Raw genomic sequence first — 23,283 nt, forward strand, 5'->3', positions numbered from 1 at the left:
GGGGTGTATCCCAACTTAACGTTGAAAAATAAGAAAAGTGACTGAAAATCTGGCTTCTTGCCAATATGCAGAAACGAGACATTTCCGCGAACGGTGACGTGGTTAAAACAACTTCCCTGCTACTGCAGGTAGTGGCGCAAGCTATGTTTAATGTGTAGCATTTTTCAAGCATATACATCTTTTTAAGATGGGTTGCCTGTATTGCAATTGGCATTATCCACTATAACTTTCTTCGCCGATTCGCTAACATATTGGAAATTTTTCTCAGCCAGTCTGGAAAATAGATTGTCCTATAAAATTATTAGCATTTAGTATTTGTTGGCAGACCATATTTTTGTGCCTCGTACTTTAACCCGCTCCCTTCTGAATCCTTTCTGCCCACCAGCGGCCAAGCCATAAAGTCGTTGAACACTGGTTCAGTTACCTTAGAAAGTCCTCCACGAAGGCAACCCTCCTCATAGGCACATACCCCTCGTGTGCTTTGCCTTAATCAAATAAACCAAAACAGAATCTTTTAAAATACGCAGTTATTAGCTCTGAGTGATTATCTTACGCTAATGTTCATTCTAAAATATATATATTCTAAAATATCATTGATTACTATATTCTGAAGACAGAAATCGTGTGGAACATATGGGTGGTTTCTATTGTAACGTGAGCAGTACGAGGAGGGTCAAGTAAAAATTGGAGCTTTGCCTTTTTAGATGCGCTTTACATTGCGTTGTGTTTCATGATCTTAATACTAAGAAGTGTTATTACCGATTGTACTCTGTGGTCCTGAGAAGAGCTGTATGAGTATATTTTTGTGGAAGATTCCAGAACTGTAAAGTGTTTCTTTTGGTAAAAATAAATTTTATCAAGCTATCATCGATTCTGTGTGCATTCAATCTAATACGAACTCGTACGCTCGCAACAGTATGTATATTAGTCACCAAAATTAGCGGGAAAATCTGGCCACTTATATGCAGTTGTTGATTTGTTATGTCGTAGATGTTTAAAATATTCATACGGTACTGTGTTTTATTTTTTGGTATTTAATTTCAGGCGTATATCCTTGTTTCGCTTTACCCAGTTTCAGGAATTAATATATTTTTGGCATTGTTTTTAGGTGCTATCTTCGGCTATAACGTAAACGTCACGTGTTGGACCGACTGCAAGAATAAAACTGCCCTTGAACACTTCCTTGTTAAAAACGCTGTGTTGTTATTGAATTTTCTTACTAGGCGTGCCTAGTTCATCAGTAGCTCTTCTTTACACATTCATTGTCCACATGACACCGATCCCATTATGTTTAATTTCCGCAAAAATTTCCTTCTTGTAGAACACGTGGGAAGCGCATTTGTCGACTTCTTGATGAAAACCTGCCCATGTCTGTGCGTTATTTTTTTTTTTTTTTTAGAACGTTTGCGCGTACAAATGAGCGTCTAGACGAGATTGGATGAAATTTCCTCTCTATTGAGCACTTCGAAAATTATTGACTAAATTGGAATGAAAATCTATGAAAATACGTACGTCTTGAGAATTATTCATTATTCAATTCTTGTTTGTGGATCAAGTTTCGTATATCTCTATTGAATTTTGTTTTTCGTATGGCGCGGTTTTTAATATTTTTGTTTCCTATAAGTCTCTTTTGATATGCTTCAAATTTCCAAATTGAATGTTTTGTGAATTTTCTTTTAAAATTCCAATTTTATCGTCAATTCACTCGTTTATGTCAAATGGTGTAAAAATAACTTATAGCCAGCCATAAATTAAAATAATGGGATGCTGAGATTTCATCCTCGAACATTGGAATAATTTTAACAATAATTTAAGGTCATTAAAATTATTAAATTCTTAGAAGTGTAGTGGCTAACATTACAAAACACTAGTAGTTACAATGTTCTTTCCAGACTCAAACAGTACCACTAATATGTCGGAATGGTTAAGACCGCTGCATACTAGAAATTCGACCCCAGGCGAGCGGACTGGCTGCATGGTTGCTTTTTCCCGTGTAACATGAATACGAGTCACTTTCTATTAGAAAGTCCTTTATGAAGGCATCACTTACCTTAGGGAGGTTGCCTTCATGCGATTCGCCATATTCAAATAACCCAACCTAACCATCTTAACTTCAGATATGCTGAGCTCTGTAGGTTTTTCTCATGCTTATTATACATCGGCTTACAAAGCATTTATGCAAATCATTACAAAGCGTTATATCGTTAACATACAAAGAATTTATGGTGCTGTAAAAGTAATGTACATTACATAAATGCACTACGCCGCTATAAGAAAGAGTGGAGAGAATGGTGGTTTGTTTATCTTGTGTTTTGCTCCTATAGATGAAACGACTAGTTCCTTTGGCATTCCTGTGCGACACATATGCGAATTGGTTATCTTTAGGAAGTGTTCTGCAAAAACATCTCTTCCTCAGATTATCCTCGAGTGCTTTATCATAATCATCTAATCAATCTGATTTTAAATGTAATGTATTTCAGTACACTATTTGACTTTTGTTGAGATATAGGAGATTTTTCGTTCAAATATAGAAGAAGAGAATTTGAGATATTTCATGATATATACAAGTTTCGTAAATCAAGATTCGCTTTTAAAGGACTTCCTTTGTACTAAATATAGGACCATGAAAACGCCCATGTAATAATCCCGTTCACTGAGATTTGAACCTGGGTCGTATTGTTAGTGTTGACATATCAACCGCTGTTGATCCATATATTATAACTGAGAGAGTATAATTCTTTAATTTTTAAAAACATTACTAGTTTTTAAAAAGTGTAAAATTTTTTTTAATTCAAGTACAGAACTGTACACAATTGTACAAACATTTAAGGAATATTTTGTATTGGAAAATTGGAGAAATCGTATTGGCACATTTTTTACTTACCCTTATACAGCATCTTTATGAAATCTTCAAGCTGTGGTTCAACATAAAAACCAATTCTCATATGCATATTCGCAACATTTTTTGTGGTCGGTTGTACATAATTTCGGTGTGGTAAGGGTACGACAACGATGCTAATGCAAGGACACAAGCTGGAAACATATTCTTGAAAAGATTCATTGTTTTCCTATGAACAGAATGCACGCGAGAATCTGTTCTTAGGGATTGAAGATACCATGCTGTGATAATAGAAATTTCTTGCGCCGTCCATAGTTTGACTTCCTGATCTGTCTATCCGAATGTCCTTAATAGGATGACCTTTCTTGGAAAATGAACGCAGCGAATCTAGTATAACGCAGTATCTGTAGGGAAGAAAATTGCAGTTTTTTGGATTTCGAAGGCGGGGGAGCCAAAGAATTGTATATATAATGGAATTTGTGGAGTAAATGACAAATAATAATTACACTGAAAGTCTGATATATTGATTATTGTTGTTCTACGAATCGAATCCATATTTATATCAGGGTTTCAATATATCTATTCCTTGATAGCCGGAAATCGCTAGAATATGAAAATAAAGTAATCATATTTTCAAGTTGCTGAATGTACTTCAGAAACAATGTATATGTAAAGTACTTTTTGAATCAAACATTTCTTCGTGTACTTTTATTTTTTGAGAGTACATTCGATGTTATTTTAAAGAGTAATATATGAATTAAAATAACTGGAGGCAGACGAATTCTAAATTTTACAAATCAAAATCTGAGTTGTTAAAAGTTCTCGAATCTTTGAATCCTCCATATAAATATGTTAATAAAATGAAAGAAAAGCATTAGTATTAATTTTTAAACTAAAGCACAATGCGAAATCTATTTTTAACGAGAAATAAATTTTGGTATGTAGTTTTTTAAAACGTGTCTGCATTTGAGATATAATTGAAATTCTTCAAATGAAATCCGTAATTAAAACTCTTGAATCACGATTTAGTTAATCAAACTGTATCTACCTCGAGTTTTTTTATCCCTTCCCCCGTTTTCAGAGTCTTTTAAAATTGAAACAAGTCTGAAGAGAGGTGGTGTTATTTTAAGAGTTAACAGAGATAACAGCTGAACCTGGAGCGCCAGGTATTCTTCCTAAAATTTAGTGTGACTTTCAAGGTCTCAACGAAGAAATCTTGATGAACCAAGTCAACTGAAATTGCAAAGATCATGTTCTGTTTTTAAAGAATGCTTCTGTTGAATGTCATTAAGACTTCAACTTCCAATAATTTTAGTGGTTGTTAATGGCTTTTTATAGATTTAAAAAAATTCTGATGACAAAAGAATGCAATTATTCGAGGATTTCGATGTTTCTTCTTAATAATTAAACAAAATGTACGTACACAAGATCTCTTTGCGTATAATATCGTATTATTTCTTATTTAAAATAAATATTTGCATGTTTTGCCGTGATATTTCATATATTTTAAAGAATAAATCAGAGGTTCAGATATTGTTTCATTCAGAAATTCATTGAAGAAAACTCTAAAATGATCACTGTGATGATTTAACTCGAAAGTTTAAACTGAAGAAGAATTAAAATGTTCAATGAATTTTCACAAAGCAATTTTTTTGGGTAAAGTTAGAATAATAAAGTTAGGTAGTTAAAAAGAACTTCAGTAGGATTTAACATTACCTTGTAATCTGAATGCTTATTTTTACTTATATTTTTCCCCAAAGATATGTAATGCTTTTCTTCTTTTTGAGCAAGAAACACATGATTATGAGTGGATATGAAATGGTTAGGGGATCCTTGTGGATCTTAATAGTAAGCATGCTTTCTTTGTTATAAAACGGGCTGGCAGTAAGCTCGAAGCTTCAAGAGGCACAGCTGTCTTCTAGGGGCGGCATTGAAAATACCCATTATGTGCCCCTTCTTCGAACTTGCATATCTAATGTATAAATCCGAACTGACTTCTTTTGGGAAGACCTTGGACCTTAAGTTCCTTGGATAATTCTAATTGACTCCTGTGTAATCTGATGTAATAAATCTAATACGGCTGTTCTCAATTTTCAATCAAAAAGCGAAAAAAATCATCTTTGTTGGATGCACGCTCTCTTGTATGCTGGCGCACAGTGGAATGTTTGATCTTTTGGTATTAAGGCTTAGCTGGAATAAACATTTCTGAATATTCACCATGTGATTCTTTTTGAAATTATGTGGAAGCTCTAAGCCTAAATATCCACATTCAGTGTAGAAAAGGAGAATTTCATGCGTTCGCAAGACGTAATTTTTCCTGGTATTTAAAAAATACATATAATTGGCTTGTCTTTTCTTCTCCTTCGTAGAACAAATACGTATATTTATCTGTAGTAATGCTAGTGAGAGTATTTTGTTTTAAAAAAGTGCACAGTCAAAAATATTTTTACTCCGCAAAAGCACATATGAAACCTTTTTATTTTTTTTCCCCCGCAAAGTTAAAAATTTAACCTCCTTTCTTCTTGTCTCCTACCTTTCTTTACATTTTTTAAATTTCTCTAAACGCGCAAATCATTTTTACCCCCTTGAAATGGAACAATAAAAAGAGTTTTTACTTAGACAGTCCTAAAATTAACACACAGCCATGTGTTTATATTCACTATATAAAATTAAACAAAATTTATGCAAATGACTTGTGTGCTAGGAGATTAATAGACATACGAGACTATTCTACGTTTACTATACTATTTAATTGAACTATTTGTGATATACAGTGATGTCTGTGGTTTATTTACATTGGAGTATTAACAGATGAAAGTTGACATTTGAGGTATTACGTCTTTAAGTTGTCATCATTCTTTCACGGCATCTCTTTTCTTAATCGAAGCCCGCTGTCACTTTCTATCCCATCATCATCATCTGTCCAGTCGCACTCCGTTATTAGTTTAAGAAACAAAATGCATAATTAATTTTTGTTCAAGTGATATTCAGAAAAATACATTTCTATTGTAATCGATTTAATTAATATTTCTGTAAGTAAGTAAAAATAAACTGATACAGTAATAACTATATTATCAAGTCAGCTAAAAGCCTTTACATAAATTAACAAACTTAATTTTACTTGGCATAGAAAGAACAACAAGCAAACCGGGTATATGAGAGTTCCCGATGTCTAAAGACGTACAATAGGATGCAAGTTTCCTATATAACTTCAAATAAGATATTGCGAATGCTGAATTATTTTCATATAGATTTTGAACTGTAAAAATGTTTATTCCTTATCTTAGGATCATATAAATGTGATTTCATATTTTTTCCACTTTTCATGTTGCTTTTGAATGTTGGCCGCTATTTTTATGCTGTATGAAATATAATGGGGAAAAAATATGCGTTTTCAGTTATTTTCAAACCCAATTTCCGTACAAATTTTTCCATGATTGAAAGTGGTTTTTTTTTTAATTAAACGGCCCTAAAATTGTTAAAGTTCACTAGAAATGGTAGCGTTCAGTTTTAAAGCGCATTATTAAGGAAATTAAATTATCTTAATTTTTAGTGCATATGCAGAAAGGAATTATAATCATCTCTTTCCTCAGCTTCTATAAATGGAGGGTGGGGAAGACTTGTGGTTTTTCTGGGTGTAGTTCTGAATAAGATCTTTCTCCTCCCCCTCCTTTCTTTGCCGCTTTTCAACCAACATCCCACCCAAATTTCTGCTGCGATGTGGATGTGAATGAGGTTGGAATCGATAGCCGAGTGCTGTCACTAGACTGCTACGAAATGACAGAAATAAACAACTTTCTTTGTTGGGGAACTTCAAGAGCGATGGGTAAGAGTGGTTATTTTATGAGTTCAATCCTCCAAAGCCAGCCGTCAGATCTACCCAGCATTTGCATTATTAAAAGGCACTGTGCATCGAAGAGACGCTCTGTCCTTAAATTCTTTTCGCGCCAGTGAAGTTCGTTCACCATTTAATGACGTGGTCTTTAGTGTTCTTTTTTCTTCCCTGGCACTTTTTCCCCCAAGCAGTGAAAAGATGCACGGTTTCGATTTCTAGCCATTTGCACGATTACGTTCTGGAATTTAAATGCTCACTTTTTATCCTCCCTTCATAAAATGCTAAATATATTCTCTTCTAATTAAAACTGAGAGAGAAGCAACTTGTTTCTGACACCTATAAAAATAGCGATAAAACAAAAATGTGATTTTTCACCTAATTTGGTCATTTTAACTTCTACTGATACTTTATACGTTAATTTTTTTTTTTTTTTTTTTTTTTTTTGAGAGGATTGAATTTAAAAATTATTTGTCCGTTATGTTGCTGTACACTACCATGCCCTTTATCATCCGAACAATTTGGCCAGCATTCTGATTGCAGAAGTTGTTTTTCTACGTGGCCTAGTAAATAGCTGCATGACCACATCTAAGTGAAAGATCTTATGTGGCAATCGCAGTAACTCCGCTATTCGGCGGACATAAGATCTCTATCTTTCAAATTATAAATGTATACCTTAGTAAACTGAGTTGTGAAAAAACAAAGTAAAGTTGTAGTACTTTTGGGTGTAAAAACAAGTGCACGCCTTTAGTAATTTAAATACCGTTGTATTTCCCGTTCACATAGACTCTTCTGTAGATTTTTAGCACAAGGTTCTGAAATTTTTTTAAATAGTCGCGTAATTTCCCCCTTCCTCAAGATGTTCAGAAAGAGAGCTTCTCTAAATTTTAAAAGTAATTCATCTGCGTAATGATTGTTTCTATCTTGCTAATTGATTTGCTCGCAGAACTTGGATGCATGGGCTTTGAATTATGAAGCAGTTACAGTCAAGAGCTTCAAGAAAAGGGAAATGTATAATAGCGTGATGGTTATGAAGATTACTGCATATGGAAAAATAGTTACTGAACGGTGACGATCGTGACAACATGCAAGCTACAGCACTTCCAACAGCATTAAATAATTTGAGATCTAGGAATTAACAGTGGCTAAACAATCGCGATGTGTACGATGTGTACTGTTAAAATACTGTGTATTCTTATTTAAATGTAGGTTCCTTTAAAATTTGAATTCCTTATTTGAATGTAGGTTTATTTCTTTAAAATAAGTATTGGAGTAGTTATGGGTAGTTATTCACGAATACTTTTCGTTTGCTGTGTTCTTAATCTAATCGCTTCCTTTGGATATTAAATTATTCTCTTCTCCTTCGACTTTTGTGCTATAAATAAAACAAGGGGAGAGTACGCGAGTAAATACGGTAATTTGATACATGTTTAATTTTCTAACATACCCAACTAATATTTATAAACAGTGAATATTTTTTTTTTTAAATTTGCTTTTTAATCGGATGTTTTACTGTCCAGAAACACGCTTTTTCTCACGTTTTAGGTGCTAATAAGTTGTAATTTAGGAAATAATGTTAGATTGCCCTATTCCCTCCTATTTTAAAGTTGAAAATTCTTACCCCGCTTACAGACTAAGTCATTTATCATCCATGAACTGCTTTGCATATTCCCATCTTGGAAGGATTGCCTTTGAACGCTGTGTAAATTTTTTTTCTCTTTCAAATCATTAGAAAACATTATTGAACATTTAAAAAAAATAGCAGTACAAAGTCTGAAATCCGCCGTTCAGTATCTGCAATGATCTAAATCCGGACCTCCGGATAAACTTGAATCACTAACAACCTTATTTATTTATTATTTTAAGTTTTTTTTGTTTGTTTTGTTTGCTTTATGCTTGCGCATTTTGATATTTAGCAATAAAACGTGTGGAGACGCTGATTCTTAATTTCACTTGGACAATAAACAAAATACCATCATATTAAAGAAACAATCATTTATTAACCTGAATCTGTATGACAATATTTTGGAACTGTAGTCGCCATTTTTGCTTAGCACGCGTTTCAGACCGAAACATCGTACCGAATAAATTACATGCTTGATGCCGACCTGGCGACTCATTATATGTTATTTTTTGACTATCAACGCACAGCAGCTTGAGAAATAACTCACACAGCAATGTCTAAATACGTTTTTAAAAATTATTAATACAAATAATGTGGTAACTTTTTATGTTGACATTATGCTTGGCGATGATTACAGACGTATCACCTATGCGAAGCGGTGAGCGTGTTGACGAAGACAAGTTTAACAGAAATTTCCTGCCATATGCAAAAAAGTGTATTTTGTAAACGATACTCGTAGCCAAAAACTATATATTTAGTACTGTTTGAATTGAGAATATCTTATGTGTTATTGAGATAAGCTCAGGATCGATGCCAGAGCTGGTGCGGCTGCTCAAGACGGCAGAATTTAGGGAAGGCAAAATTTTTAGAATTTAGAGAAATAAGGAACAATAAAACTAACGGAGAGCAAAATCTTGATAATTTAAGAAAGGAACTGCGACGCAAAATTTTTAGAATTTAGGAGGACGAATTTTTCTGCCATCTGTGTTTCTTATTTATAAAATAAAATTAGATCATCTGGATAATTTTAAAAAGATCACCTTTTGAAAATTTTGTGGAACGTAAATACGAGATTGAAAGATGAACTTCGGAAATACGTTGACGAAGAATTACTGTGTTAATAAATTATTAAATGAAATATTACATATAAAAATGAAATGCCAGAAAAAATGAATATTTCTGTGAATTCAGAACTGAAATTAGGCAAAATGGAGCGCTGTCTTTGCTTTCAAATCTGTGACGTTAACTGAATTTCGCTTGCTGGGAGTAATTGCAGCAACACAGCGGGTATTTAAATAGAGATGCGATGAGAATTTTCATAATGACCATTTTTTGAAAGGGTATTTTTGAGAACATAAACATTGACATTGCACACTATCGCCAGTAAAATTATTTTGATCTCGAATAGTCTCGTATTTGAACAGAATAAACTTTTTGAACCTCTGCATGACTAAACGCGCGTTTTCCAAAGTTGCATTATCTAAACTTTTGCACCCGGAAAAATATTTATTCTGATATTCCAAGACAAATAATTCCGGAACATAATTTTTTTATATGTAGTTTTAGGTAGCATCAACGTAATGTTCGGAGCAATGTGTGTCGAATGGCATATACGAGGAGAGTTTATTAATTCCTACAGTCACGCATGATTTTTTAAAGAAGTAAAATTTGTTTATGGATTTATTTCATTTCGTTCGAGGTAGTTTATCGATCTGTTTTTCACTGTCTGTCCAAAAACGGTGCTATGCCATTCAAACGGATGCTTCAGCTGAGAAACTGGAGCTGCGTTGAGGTGGTGACATTGTTATCAGAAAAGTCCCCGGAAGTGTGTTATCGCAGGTGCCATGTATTATAATGTCTACTTGTCCACGGTGTCGAGTACTTTTTCCTTCTCTTACGTAATGTTTACACTACTTCTGACACTGTAAACAAGGCGTATTTTATTTGTCTGCCGTGTTTACCAGATTTTGTCATGCCTTTATCTGCGGGTCAGGTAAGAGTGGTTTATTTTTTATTTTAAATCAGTGTAATGATGTAATTTTATGTTACTGTTTTATCAGTGAAAATAAGCGTTACCTGAATCTTTCACGCTTGAAAGCCAGTTCAAGGAATATTCTAATTGCAGCTGCTGATTTCGCTCCGTAGGTCTGCCACCCCTTCCCATTTAGTTGTCTGCAAAACCTTGTTCATTCAAATTATATTGTTGAAGACAATAAACTATTGAATTGCAAAAATTATATAATGCGCAATATAGCAAAACTAGAGTCTGAAAGATAATTGTCAGTGTAAAACAGCAGTATTTCCGTAACCGTGAGTGATGTGCTGCAACTAACCGCAATTGCATGAAGTTCATAGGAAATACGACTATTACATTTAATATCGTATTCGTGTGAACGCCATACGCGACATAGACTGCGTAAAGACTAATTGGCAAATTACACATTGTAAAAGACATGATTATCATGAACAAGCTGCTAATAATAAAGTATATTATGCTCTGCAGTATGCGTATATACTGTCATTTGACGTCTAGAACTCGGAGATTTTGACTTGGCCCTGATTATCGAGAGAGTGTAAAACAGTGACGCAAAAATACCCTATCGTATTTGTACTGTACATGAACACTTCCAAGATATGAAAAAATAAAGAGAATGGATATTCATTGGAAATTTAATTTTTAATTCTGCATTTTGTACTTGCTGTTTTTTACTTTTGCGTTGTTTATACCTTTTTTATTTTTAGTTCCCTACTTCTCTTTTATAAATTAATTTTTTATTGTGATCCACATATCGTATATGCGTATTTGTGCTGATTGTTGTTAAAATACATAGTGTGGTAGAACCTCAGTTATCCGGACTAAATACGAACTTCCGTATGACGGAAAATCCCAATAATTGGTATTCTTTTACAGACCAAATACATAATACTGCATGTGATTAATGTAATAGGAAAAATTTACACTTTGTATTCTAGAAAAAAGTTACACATCGTCCTTAACAATAAAAAGCCGCATTTGGGAAAAAGCATTGTGTAGACGAAAAGCCTAGAAGAATGAAGAGTATCTTTAATATTGGTTTGCGTGCGAATAGGTTCGTAATAGAGTGAATCCACACAGCTCCGATGATAGGTTGATAAAATTTATTTTATCGAAAGAAACACTTCAGAGATCTGGACTTTCACAAAAATTGTCGTACACCTCTTCACAATATCACAGAGTACAGTCAGTAGTTACACTTCAAACTACAAGGAACGTTTATCACAGCTGAATGCAAAGAGCTTCTAAAAGGCGAAGCTTTCCAAAGTCGCTCTGAGCTAACAACTACAACGGCAAATGTTCTCTCCGACCTATAGTTTTCACCCGGCCGCCGAGATATTTCTAGTACAGTACTTTTTGCTTCTCGAAATTGCTGGAGGGCATGGGATGGCCGAACAGTTACACATCAAAATAAATGAATTATTCAGTTACAATACTTATGACGGTGATACAGGAACCGGACCAAAATATCGCCAAATGGTCTTAGCGATTTCTCGCCAAATTTGGCGAAAAATTAGCCTTTTTCCCCAAAAAACTTTGTTAGCGTGGCGATATCTCGCCAGATTAGCGAGATAGAAATTTACTCAATGTTAAAAGATTTGTCTCTGTATTCTTATTTTTCCGGCAGAGTAAATACCTTGTAGATTTTTATGTTGCATTATACAAGAAAAAATTTACTAATTTGATATATAATGTAATTAAAATTATCCGTATATGTACAAAATTCGCGATAATATATAAGCCAAAAGTTCTTGTGTGGGGATTCATGTATTATATCATTACATTTGTTTATTTTGGGTTTATAAAAGGTGCTTGTAAAAATGAAGTTACAACTCTACTCTTGGATTAATTAGACCCACCAGCGGCCGAGCGGTAAAGTCGCTGAACACTGGTAGTTCGGTCCGAGGTTCGAATCCCGCGAACGGGCTGGCTGCATGGGCGTTTTCGTGGTTTTCACCATGTGTAACGTGTATACGAGCCAGTTTCCCTTAGAAAGTCCTCCACGAAGGCATCCCACCCCTTAGTTAGCAGATAGCCTTCGTGTGCTTTGCCATAATTAAATACACCACACCTTGGATTAATTAAATAACAACGCTTATATAATGGCATAGAATGCTTCCGTTTAATGTTTATGGCTACATATTTTTCGAACAGTTTTGCACGTTTGAATGCTCTAAACATTAATATAGATTAATATAACAACTTTCTCAGAGATTATATATTCCCTCTTAAATTATGCTTTTATCTTATTTAAATATGTGAGAAAATAATAAAACCTGTAAATAAATTTAAAACGATCATTTATTTAGCTTGAAAAGAACAGTAAGTGATCCGGATAACTGGAGTTCTGTTGCACTTGGGTAGTTTGGTTTGTGTATTTCAGACGATAAATTATATTTTTATATTATTTAAATATGCGATAAAATAATAAAATATGTAAATAAATTTAAAACGATCATTTTATTTAGCTTAGAAAGAACAGTACTGGAGTTCTGTTACACTGAGCTAATTTGGTCTGCTGTATTTCAGACGGTTTCAACTCATCGTTTAATCTTTATTTCATAACTAATAAATCTACCGTCTATATTGAATTTTTGGATGAAGAGGCCAGTATGCGAGACCGAATTATTTTAAGTGTTCAGACAGAATGAGTGATTCTGTGGAAATGATATTTGATGTGATGCATTATAGAAATGTCATTTAATACTTGGCATGATTGAATAGTTAGTCAGTTTTTTCCCCCATCTATTTGCAGTGAAGAGATATTTTACGGGACAGAGATAAATTTCGATTCAATGAATACTGAATAGTTTACGGTCCATTATATTTTAGAAAATTCCTTTTCAAAAGATATTTTCCGAAAACCAGTAGGTGAAATATTAGATAACCCAAACTATGCTTTATATCAGGCTTCGACAACCTTTAACTGAGGATAAAAATAACCAAAATGTGTGTATTAAGGTGATATTTTTGGTCAGTTGTGATTTCATTTTAGAACAGTCTATTTTAGTGTTAAATTTTATTGAGAAAATAGCTGCAATATACGTTAAACTTTAAACATAAAAATTAAATTCTAATTATTATTAAAAAAACACAACTAAATGAACTTTTTCTCTCCGATACCAATGGCTTCTCTGATGCTGAACTTGAGGGACGTCAATTTATAATTACTCTATTATTATTATTATTATGAATCGGCGTTCCAAACTTATCGATTTCTCAGTCAAGTTATGTTACAGTTTTATTTTTTAAAAATAAAGTGCACATTCGTTTCTGCAACTTCTTAATCAAATAAGTATTATTGTTATTATTTATTTTCGGTCTATTTTTTATATAATCTTCAAGTACTCCTTTCATATTTGTGTTGTGTAAATTATTTTTATATATTATGCTTCATTTTCAGAGCTCAGAATTTCAAGTGTCCGGTGACCCGCTGGTTGTAGGTTGTCTAGCCTGCTTTATTTCTTTTACATACTCCTGTTTCAGGTTAAAAACATAGTATTCCATTTAATCTTACCTTCAAATGAACGTCCATCTCCCTTAAAAAATCTGTAAAACGGAATCCTGTTTGGTCGACTAGTGACCGAATCGTTAAGTCCTCTGAACTCTAGTAGTTCGGCCAAGGTTTTAAATCCGGCCACCGGCTGTCCAAATGGAATGGTGGTTTTTGTTATATGTACTGTGAATGCAAGTCAGTTTTCTTAAAACAGCCTCTGCGAAAGTATTCCTAGCCTCAGTCACGTTGCCCACTTATGCTTTGCTACAATAAACAAACAAAAGAACGAAACATTACTTGATAGTTTAGTGTGTATTACTGACCTTTATCCTCGCGATCCTCCTGTTAAATATATAAAAATACCCTTAAAGACTGCTATTGATGGTGGCAGTGGTTTCCATGGTTACCGACTTTTGTCTCCCAATTAAACCTTGGTGCCGAAGGTCTGTGTTCCTGGTGACTTTCATTCAATTTAATTATAGTATTTTTGCATGTCAACTGAATGGTTGAAAAGAATTAAATGAGAAGCTCATGTGTTCGTCTCTGTAATTTTCAATTTAATCATGACAGAATGACGCTAGAATTGTGGAGTAAAATAGCTATAGGAAATTTATTTTATAATTCTGTATTTTGTGCTTCTTACTATTTTAGTTATGTTTTGTTTATGCCTTTTTCATTTTTAGTTCCCTACTTCTTTGTTAAAACGGTGGTCGACATATTGTGGTTTTGTGGTTTCGGGGCATTACCCACGAGTTTCCGTAAGAGAATAATAATGCTTCTCAAAATAGCACGCATAGCAGAAAAACGATGATCCTTCAGAAGTATTTGAAATTGTGAAGCGTTACTGAAGTAGTTTGAAGTTTAAAATGGATTCCATTAAAAACAATTTTCTGAAATCGAGTCTTTAATTTCATAGGAAAATATGAGATCCTTCCCCAAAAAGGGAGGTCAAAAATAAGTGAAAAGTAAATATTTTTCAATATATTTGAAAACCTATTAATACGAAATCTTCAAATTGCTTAACATATTATAAAGAATCATCTATTAAAATCACTCAGGAATAAAAAATTAAGTATTTATATAATGGTATTTGGGTGAGAAACCATAAATCTTGTATCCCGTATTTTCCTGCTTGCGATTATTTTCATTTCCTCAACATGTAGTGGACCCACCAGCTGCCGAGCGGTAAAGTCGCTGAACACTGGTAGTTCGGTCCGAAGTTCGAATCCCGCGAATGGGCTGGCTGCATGGGCGTTTTCGTGGTTCTTCCCATGTGTAACTTGTATACGAGCTAGTTTCCCTCACAAAACCCTCCACGAAGGCATCCCTTCCTTAGGCAGATAGCCCTCGAGGGTTTTGAAGTTTATGAACGAGTGGTGCGTAGTTCATGTTCTGCTGGGGTTTATATGGATATGACAATTATCTTTAAAACTGTCATGAAAGCTTTTAAAAAAATAGGCAAAAAATCGAATTTGTTGAAGTTGCGGAAACCGAAACTAGAGTAGCATATGTTCGTATTGTTTGCTGTAGATATTATTTTTTCGTAATAAATATTAGTTTCATTCTGACATACATAGGTAAAGTAATCCATTAAAAATATATATCCATAACATTCTTTCTAGTATGAGATTAATTCAAAGAAAGATCTTTTTCCCGCTTTTCATAAAGTGAATAAACATGCACTTGATATTTTTTACTTTTTGCTTTCAATCAGCTTTACATGGTTAGTAGACCTTAAAGGTGTTGAGAATTGTCTAATTGTTTGACGCATATCACAAAGAGCAAAACATGAAACTCAAAGTGTAAACCGAAAAATCTACCGCAGTTGAATTGCCGTATTAACTGTTGATTTTTGCATGTAAACATTTTGTAATTTATCATACAAGAGGCAGCTTCAAAAAGGTAGCTACAGATTCTATATACATAAACGGTTATTCCAGGCATGTGCTTCCAGTTACGAAATTTCTGTAAGGCAGAGAATTTTGATCCACAAACTTTTCTTGGCTGGGATTTAAATATAGTCCCAACAGCATGTATATATATATATGTATATATATATGTAAGTAAAGACATAAAGTAAGGAATTTAGAACTAATTTTTCAGAGACCAAAAATTGAAATTCATAATTAATAAATTTCTGAAAATCTTGTAGATGCAATAAAGAATTTAAAAAGTGTTAAAAAAACTTTGCAACCAATACTCTAATTCAAAAAATTAAAGAAATAATAATAATAATAATAATAAAAAAAAAAAAAAAAAAAAAAAAACATAATAGAAGAGGAATTCAGTGAAATTCAATGCCACTTCGTCAGGAGGAGAAACATTGAAGTCAATTGAAATCTGTCTTCCACAAAAATCCTTGCTTTTCTGTATTCAGAATTAGCCGATGAACCATTTCAATGTATTTTAATTATAATAAGTTCATCCGAAAATTCTGGCCACTCCCCAAAGCAAGGAAAACAAAATAAATTCTAATTAGAATCTTGTACCTTAAATAAAGAGAATTCTAGTTAAAGAATGAAAACGTTACTGGAATAATAAAATATTTCGGTGAAAAAATTAAATCAAATTTTGCCTTTAAACAAATAGCATATAATCTAACGAATTTAAAACGTAAGTAAAATTATAAACTTTTAGTGAAAAGACTTAATTAGAACTCACAAGAATCAATTAAAAACTTCGAGCACTTTCATTACGACACAATCGAAACTATGAAGATCGTTACAGTAGTGACGTATAGGTTTGCCATTTCGCTTCATTGGCGAAGCTTAGACGTTGAGGAGAAAGTGATCCCTCAAAAGGCTAAAAATTGGAACAAAAGGATTGAATTATTTAATTATGGCAAAGCACACGAGGGCTATCTGCCTAAAGGGAGGGATGCCTTCGTGGATGACTTTCTAAGGGAAACTGGCTCGTATACACGTTACATATGGGGAAAACCATGGGGTCCATGGAGCCAGCCCGTTCGCGGGATTCGAAAACTGGAACAAAAGGTGGAATTTTAAAACCAAAAGAAAAACTTTTAAATACCTCTATGAAATTTTTGATTTTGACAAAAAATTACTAAAAAAAATGAAATTTAAATAAATTCTGACTCTTTTAAAACAAAAATGGTAATAAAGAAAATCATTCAGCGTAAAACTTTAATTCAATTTTAAAATCAATTATTCTTTAAAAATAGTACACTCAAAGGTGCCCAAAAAGTTTTTACTGATTGTTTTATAGATATGAGTAGAAAAATCCTGGAAGTTGAATTTTAGATTTTAAAATTTTGCTATTTAAAATTATCGAAAAAGGAAGTAAAGGAACTATTGCTATAAAAGTAAAACGTTTTCACGTCATAGGCTTATCATGACGACTCTGAGTTTAATTTATGTTGTGATTGTTCTATATTTACTATATTACATTTTTGACCGAGATCCATGTCACAGCTAATAGTAAGATGTTACTAAGCTTGTCATTGCCAGTAAACTGTAATAAGGAGCGGTGCAGAGCATATCATTTACTTTAAACCCTTGCCGAACGCAGGGATTACGTCATGAACACTGCGCGTACGGGAAAATCACGTTCCGTAAAGTTAACTTTTTGTGGAGTAAATGAGTTAGGTATAGTTTATATTAAGAAAATATGTATAATTTTTACAAACCTAAGCATTATTTTAATTAAAAGAGCCAACAAAATTTAATTGAAAGGATTTCTATTACTGCTTAAAAGTAAGTACCTGCTAAAATTATTTTTTTAAATAGCCGGAGATTTTGATTTGGAACAATGTCTGACGCAACACATTAAACGTTTCGCTGTAAGGAGTGCAAAGTTTTCCTATGCTTCTCATAAAGTATTCTCTTCTTTCTTCATTTGGGTCAATCCCCATTTACAAAACCAGACAGTTTTCTTTGCCTTTAAGAATTCGTTTCACTTCTTGTATGTTAAAGTCTCTTTATCTTTACTATTGCTGCTTTCACCTTCGACTCGCGTCATCCAGTTCTTCATTTGCCATTTCACGTTGCCATTCTCGACTAATTCTTTAACTTTTCCTTCTTCCTTTCCCAAGTGTCCTTCGCCGCTTTTCGCTTTTATAATTTGTGCGATTTTTTCAGCTTCATTTTCAACTTCTATATATCTCCTATAAAATTGTTGGCAACTTCTAACCAGCGCTGCTGTCAGGTAATATTTGACTTTTTAATGAAATTTTTTAAGAGCGGTCATTGAAAAGGACGATCACAACGTGGCCGGCACTCTGCGTACCGCGTATAACTGAAATTTTCGCGCTGGGCAAATTACATAGAAACAATTAAGAAATCACATTCGTTCGCCAGGGGTGCAATTGGATTTTATTTGAGAATATGTGTCCAAAACACTGTTTCTCTTGTCCATATTTAAGTGAAATTTAAATCTGGAATTTTTCTTTGTTTAGGACCGTTTTAATTGTAAAACTCAAAATTTTTTCCCCCTAACTTACAAGTTTAAAAAAAAAAAGTTTGCAAAGTTTATATTCGACATCTTTTTGTTAACGTCAAAGCTTATTTTCGAAATGTTTTCTAAAAATTGCATATCGATTACTTGAGACAGTAATTATGAAAGCAAATATTTGAGTTTATGTTATCTTCCGTCTGTGTCGTTATTAGCGATGACCTATTTCATTTTTTTTTTGGCAATGAGGTCACATAGTGATGCCGCAGCACATTGAACAAACAACCCACGCAAATCACAACAGATTCCCCTAGCTGTGCACATTTCCTTAACAATGACATTTTGGGCATCTTGCCAGAGCCGGTTTAATCGTGTTTAAATTTTTCCTTCCGCTGACTGAAGATGACAGAATCTTACTGTGTTTTACGTACCTGTTCCTTTACTGTTCATTTATCTTCGGTAAAAACCAAATGAATAGCATGTAATTTCTTTCAACCTGTTGCATTTCATTGAAACGTTTCTCGTAGCAATATCACTTGCAGACATTAATCATATTCAAGCTAACTGAAAAATCCCCACCCCTCCGCAAATGCCAGTTGAATCTATGCCACTTCAGGCATTTTTACTTGGCTTGAAACTGTGCCAGTTTTCAATGTCGTTTTTAAAATTTAAAATTACTTATAAATAAAATATTATAGTTTTATTTTAAGTCTCGTAGTTTATTTTGAACTGGCTGAGACAGTTTGTGGGTAAGACGAAAATTTGACAGGAACGCATCCGTTTCTAGACATACTAAAAGCTGGAAAATTAGTTGTGAGATTTTGAATAGAACACTACACTAAATAAGCAATAAGCATGTCTTTGGTTACAAAATATTAACCTTATGATTTATAGGTATTTTTCAGTCATTCACCTCCCCCTGAAACTCCATGTTTTCATAAAGACCACTATAAGTATGATTGTATATAAGTATGAATTTTAAACATGTGTAATTTTTTATATGTGCTGAACCAATTGATCAGTGTTTATATATGTATATGTGTGTGGTGTGTTTATATATATGTACCCGATACATATAGGAAATTTCCCTGGAAGATGGTTGTTTCTTCTTTTTTTATTAAAAATTTTATTTGATTACTATGAATCTGTCTTTTAGATTGATGTTTTGAGGCAAGTATTTTCAGTTGCTCATGCAGAATAAAAAATTTTGAGAGCTGATTACTTAAAATAGAACTTATGAAGTGTGTACAAGTTTCATGTATGTACCTTATTAACATTCAGCTCTTTCCGTAACCCTTAGTGGACATTCAAAATTTTTTTCAGGGTGATTCAACAAGAGCAAGAAAATTTTCTGAACGACGGGTCACAAAAACAACAAATCGGTAAAATTTCATATGTAAGAAGGATCAATTACGAATAAAACAAATACAAAGTAACGTGAAATAAAGCTTTCCATATTGTTCTATACTTCCTCTGCCACACAAAGCCTGCGAAGCAACTGTTTATTAGCACGTTGACGCCAGCCTGACCCACCGGTGGGTCATACTTGCCTGTTCCGTAGGGCGGCATGACCCACCGGTGGGTCATGCTTGATTGTTCCGCGGGCCCGCATGACTCACTGATGTGTCAGGCTTATATATCAAAAAATACTAAAATACGCTTGTATATAAAAAATACAACTATTATATTATAAAATATATAATTTTATAATTTGGTGCTGCGCCGCCCCGCTAAACGGACCGCTAGTTCAAGCGCCGTGGCAGGGGGGGGGGATGAATATCCGAATATTCGTGACGCCGTCAACGGTTTAAATTAGAAACTTTTCGGTTATATTGGTTTATACTGAAATTTTCTGTCATGCTTGTAAACTAAGCTTTATACGTTGAAAGAATTAGTCCTTCAATGATAATTTTGATAACTTAATTTTCGAGATGCCTTAAAAAAACTAAAATTTTATTAACCGCTCATATTTATTTTCCAAGTGATAGTACAACTGAATATTGCAAGGAAATAACTTATTGAACATCTTATAAAAGGATTCTCTGCGAAATCTCAAACTGCAAGAGTTTCACTTTTATCAGACAATTCCGCAGATGGCTGAAAACTCTGAAAAAAATGTTCAAATATTTATCCAAAAGTCATTCTTTTTAGAAGAAACAGGGGATGTTTATCGTTGAATAGTGTGTGCTTGCTTTGTAAGTATGAAGATTAGGGGAAGTGAAAAGATATCTTAAATTCAACTTAAAGCTTTCGTTCAAATTCCTATCGCTAGCGCATATTGACATTAAGAAAAACTGGAGCATAAAAACATTTTGAATTTAGCGGTAGGGAAGACTCACTCATGCTACACAGTTAACAGTTGGCATGACCCAACAAAAATAAATAAAATATAACCACATTGGCGTTTTATCGCCGTTTTCATTGTTTTAACTACGTGGTATTCCTTTTCTGGAATTATTCCTAAAGCTATTTAGATACATCTTGTCAAGTTTGAGAAATGGTGAACTGTTTCATTTCGAAATGAAAAGAATAAAACATTCCGACACTCGTGTTAAAAAAAAAATCTCGCATGCCTTTTAAACTTGCATCCATAAATCTAACGTATTGTAATATTAATAATCAGAATAATTGAAAAAGGAATTTGATTTCAATCAAGAATGAAATTTTTTAGTATTTAATTGAATCAAAAATGTATATAACCTAGTGTAATTATGCTTTAAAATACGCCTAATTATAAACATAATTCAAGGTTTAAATTAAAATTGTTAAATATTCTTCCTTCATGGAACTGATGTTTTAATCTTGCTCGGAAAAGTAAATACAAACTATCAACAACGATCTGTCAAAACAGCATTATAGACGTAATACTAATTATACAAACTCGAATGTAGGTAAACGTCATAAAAATGTATGTAAATTCACAATATCTGTCATAAAATCTTTTGATTTGTTAAAAATGACAGAGGAAGAAACATGAAAGCACAGCTTTGAAGAAGTTTAATTATATGGGGGTTGCTATTTACACTAGGGTATTTAAATCCTAGCAGAAAGGATTTCGCACAAGAAACAAAATCTTAATCCGCTGAAGCAATTATCACGGAAAAATGAGGTATACGTTATTTAATTCTAAAGCTTATGCAGTGTATTTTAGGCCCCCTCGAAAATAAATAAAATGTAATTTTTCTTTTTGAGATATTTGAATGTCGCGAGCCGTCCTTGCAAGTAGAGCACTTGTTAATGCAACGTAACAAAGAAGTTTGAATCATTCAGTACCTCACCAAAATTTTCTCGTACAAAGAAATCTTAATTCTTTTTTCCAACTTGGTAATCTAAATCGCCTTTGGTCTGATAGTGTCACAAAACAATCTTTCACTATCTTACGTGCTGTTGTCACGAAAGGGAAATAATTTTTTTCCTTCGGTCATAAATGGCGTCAACCACCTCCTCTCTCCACGCACACATACGATGTAGAAATCATCGATAAGATTAGGTGGAAGAGTCTACATCTTTACTTCGTGGGTTCTTTTCTCGTAGCAAAGATCAAGTGCTTGGCTACAAGATGCTCTCATCCTTATTTCCTGCCACAGAAACGGACGATATTATTGAAATTGTTTTGGATTTATGGCTCAGTGTTCAATTTTGGGTAATTTCAGTGAACACACACCTGCTTTTTCCTGTGATTATCTAATACCCCGCTGACGTCACAGATAAAGCCAATGAAATCTACGAAATATCAAAGCATTTTACAACGTTCTTGCAGCGGAAGTAAGTGAATTTGTATACTTAATTTCATAGCTAGATGAGAAGACATAATGTTAACCTTAGTGAGATTGATAAATACAGAATTTCCAGCAAACATTACGCGAAGTAAACAGCTTTTGGTAATGATTATCGAACCTGCTTTAGGTGTGACCACTTCCAGTAGGTATTCTTTCCTAATTCGGTCTTAAGGTATCGTAAAGAGGTACCGTTGTAAATAAAATGTGTTCCTTCATTGAAAAATTTTAATATTTTCCCACTGTGTAATGAACAATATATATTCTTAGATATGTAGGATGGGTATGTACAAAAGTAGGTATTGCGAAGATAGTGAACGCACGAAATGAATTTAACTGAAATACAAACTAGCACAATATGAAACAATTACTATATTTACTCGGTTTATCCCCCTCCCCTTTTACCACTAATTTTAAACTTTGAAACCGAGAGGGAGAAATTACGCGGTGTGTACTATTTCTGAAGAGACGGCTTTTATGATAGGACTCTGAAAAGCACGTATAAAGACATACTATTATGGTTATGTTATGTATTTCGAAGGATTCATTACTTCAAGAATATTCTTTTTAATTGCAGAAAATACTTGTCTTCATGCATACTTTTTACATTGTTACCGTAAATTAGATGTTTCTAAATCATATGCTGAAAATATTAGGTCGAAAAATATGCTAGTAAAGGGTATTTATTTCTTTTCTTTTTTAAAATGTATATAATTCCTGTATGGTCATGTTATAGAAGCGAATATTTTCCGTTGAAATAAAGTAAATTGAGTAAAAAGAAATTCGAGAAAAGAAGCGTTTATGATTGCAGTCTCTGTGTTGCTGTATATGAAACTGTATTGTTACTGTTAGATCACAATTTTGACAGAGACCGTAGGGTATTTAAAGAAAATTTTCTAACTTCAACGCATAATTGCCTTAAAATATCTTATTAGTTATTTATACTTAACGGTATAAATGTAACTTTTTATTATCGGAAGTATTAAAATGGCTTTAGAAGTTCGTAATCCTGGCGAACGGGTTGGCTTTTCGTGATTTTCCGCGTGTATAATTTGAATATAACCTAGGTACATTAGAAAGCCCTTCCCAACAGGGCTTTTTCTTTAGCCCTTCCCAGCAGGCCTTTTCCTTTAGCCCTTCCCAAAGGTATTCGTTACCGTAATCATCACCCTTGCGTTATATGCGTAAAACCCGGTTCTCATGTTATTTCATAATTGCACAGTCACCCAAAAATATTACTTTTTTATGTTTTCTTATTTTTAATTTTTCTA

At 33.3% G+C, this 23,283-nt stretch overlaps 2 protein-coding genes across 8 annotated transcripts in view; one reads left to right on the plus strand and one right to left on the minus strand.

The window, feature by feature from the left end:
* LOC118181010 (putative phospholipid-transporting ATPase IM) overlaps positions 1 to 23,283 on the plus strand; it is a 487,240-nt gene that overhangs the window by 302,768 nt on the left and 161,189 nt on the right. Inside the window, exon 1 of one of the 6 annotated variants that reach the window (XM_085820208.1) lies at positions 21,767 to 22,001. The exons of 4 other annotated variants lie outside the window; for them this stretch is intronic. In XM_085820208.1, coding sequence (XP_085676334.1) covers positions 21,953 to 22,001 — 49 coding nt within the window. In that variant the 5' untranslated portion in view covers positions 21,767 to 21,952. Of the gene's footprint in view, positions 1 to 21,766; positions 22,002 to 22,105; positions 22,158 to 23,283 lie in introns of those variants that run through there. One more of the 6 variants, XM_085820202.1, reaches the window with a different exon arrangement.
* LOC146996185 (uncharacterized) overlaps positions 1 to 23,283 on the minus strand; it is a 228,893-nt gene that overhangs the window by 186,339 nt on the left and 19,271 nt on the right. The window contains exon 2 of one of the 2 annotated variants that reach the window (XM_085820209.1): positions 5,047 to 5,771. The exons of the other annotated variant lie outside the window; for it this stretch is intronic. The gene's annotated coding sequence lies outside the window, so the exon portion shown is untranslated. Of the gene's footprint in view, positions 1 to 5,046; positions 5,772 to 23,283 lie in introns of those variants that run through there. 2 annotated transcript variants of the gene reach the window in all.

Source organism: Stegodyphus dumicola, chromosome 7 (assembly GCF_044657685.1).
Source record: "Stegodyphus dumicola isolate Sdum_Otavi_A_Nest chromosome 7, ASM4465768v1".
Lineage (NCBI taxonomy): Eukaryota > Metazoa > Arthropoda > Arachnida > Araneae > Eresidae > Stegodyphus > Stegodyphus dumicola.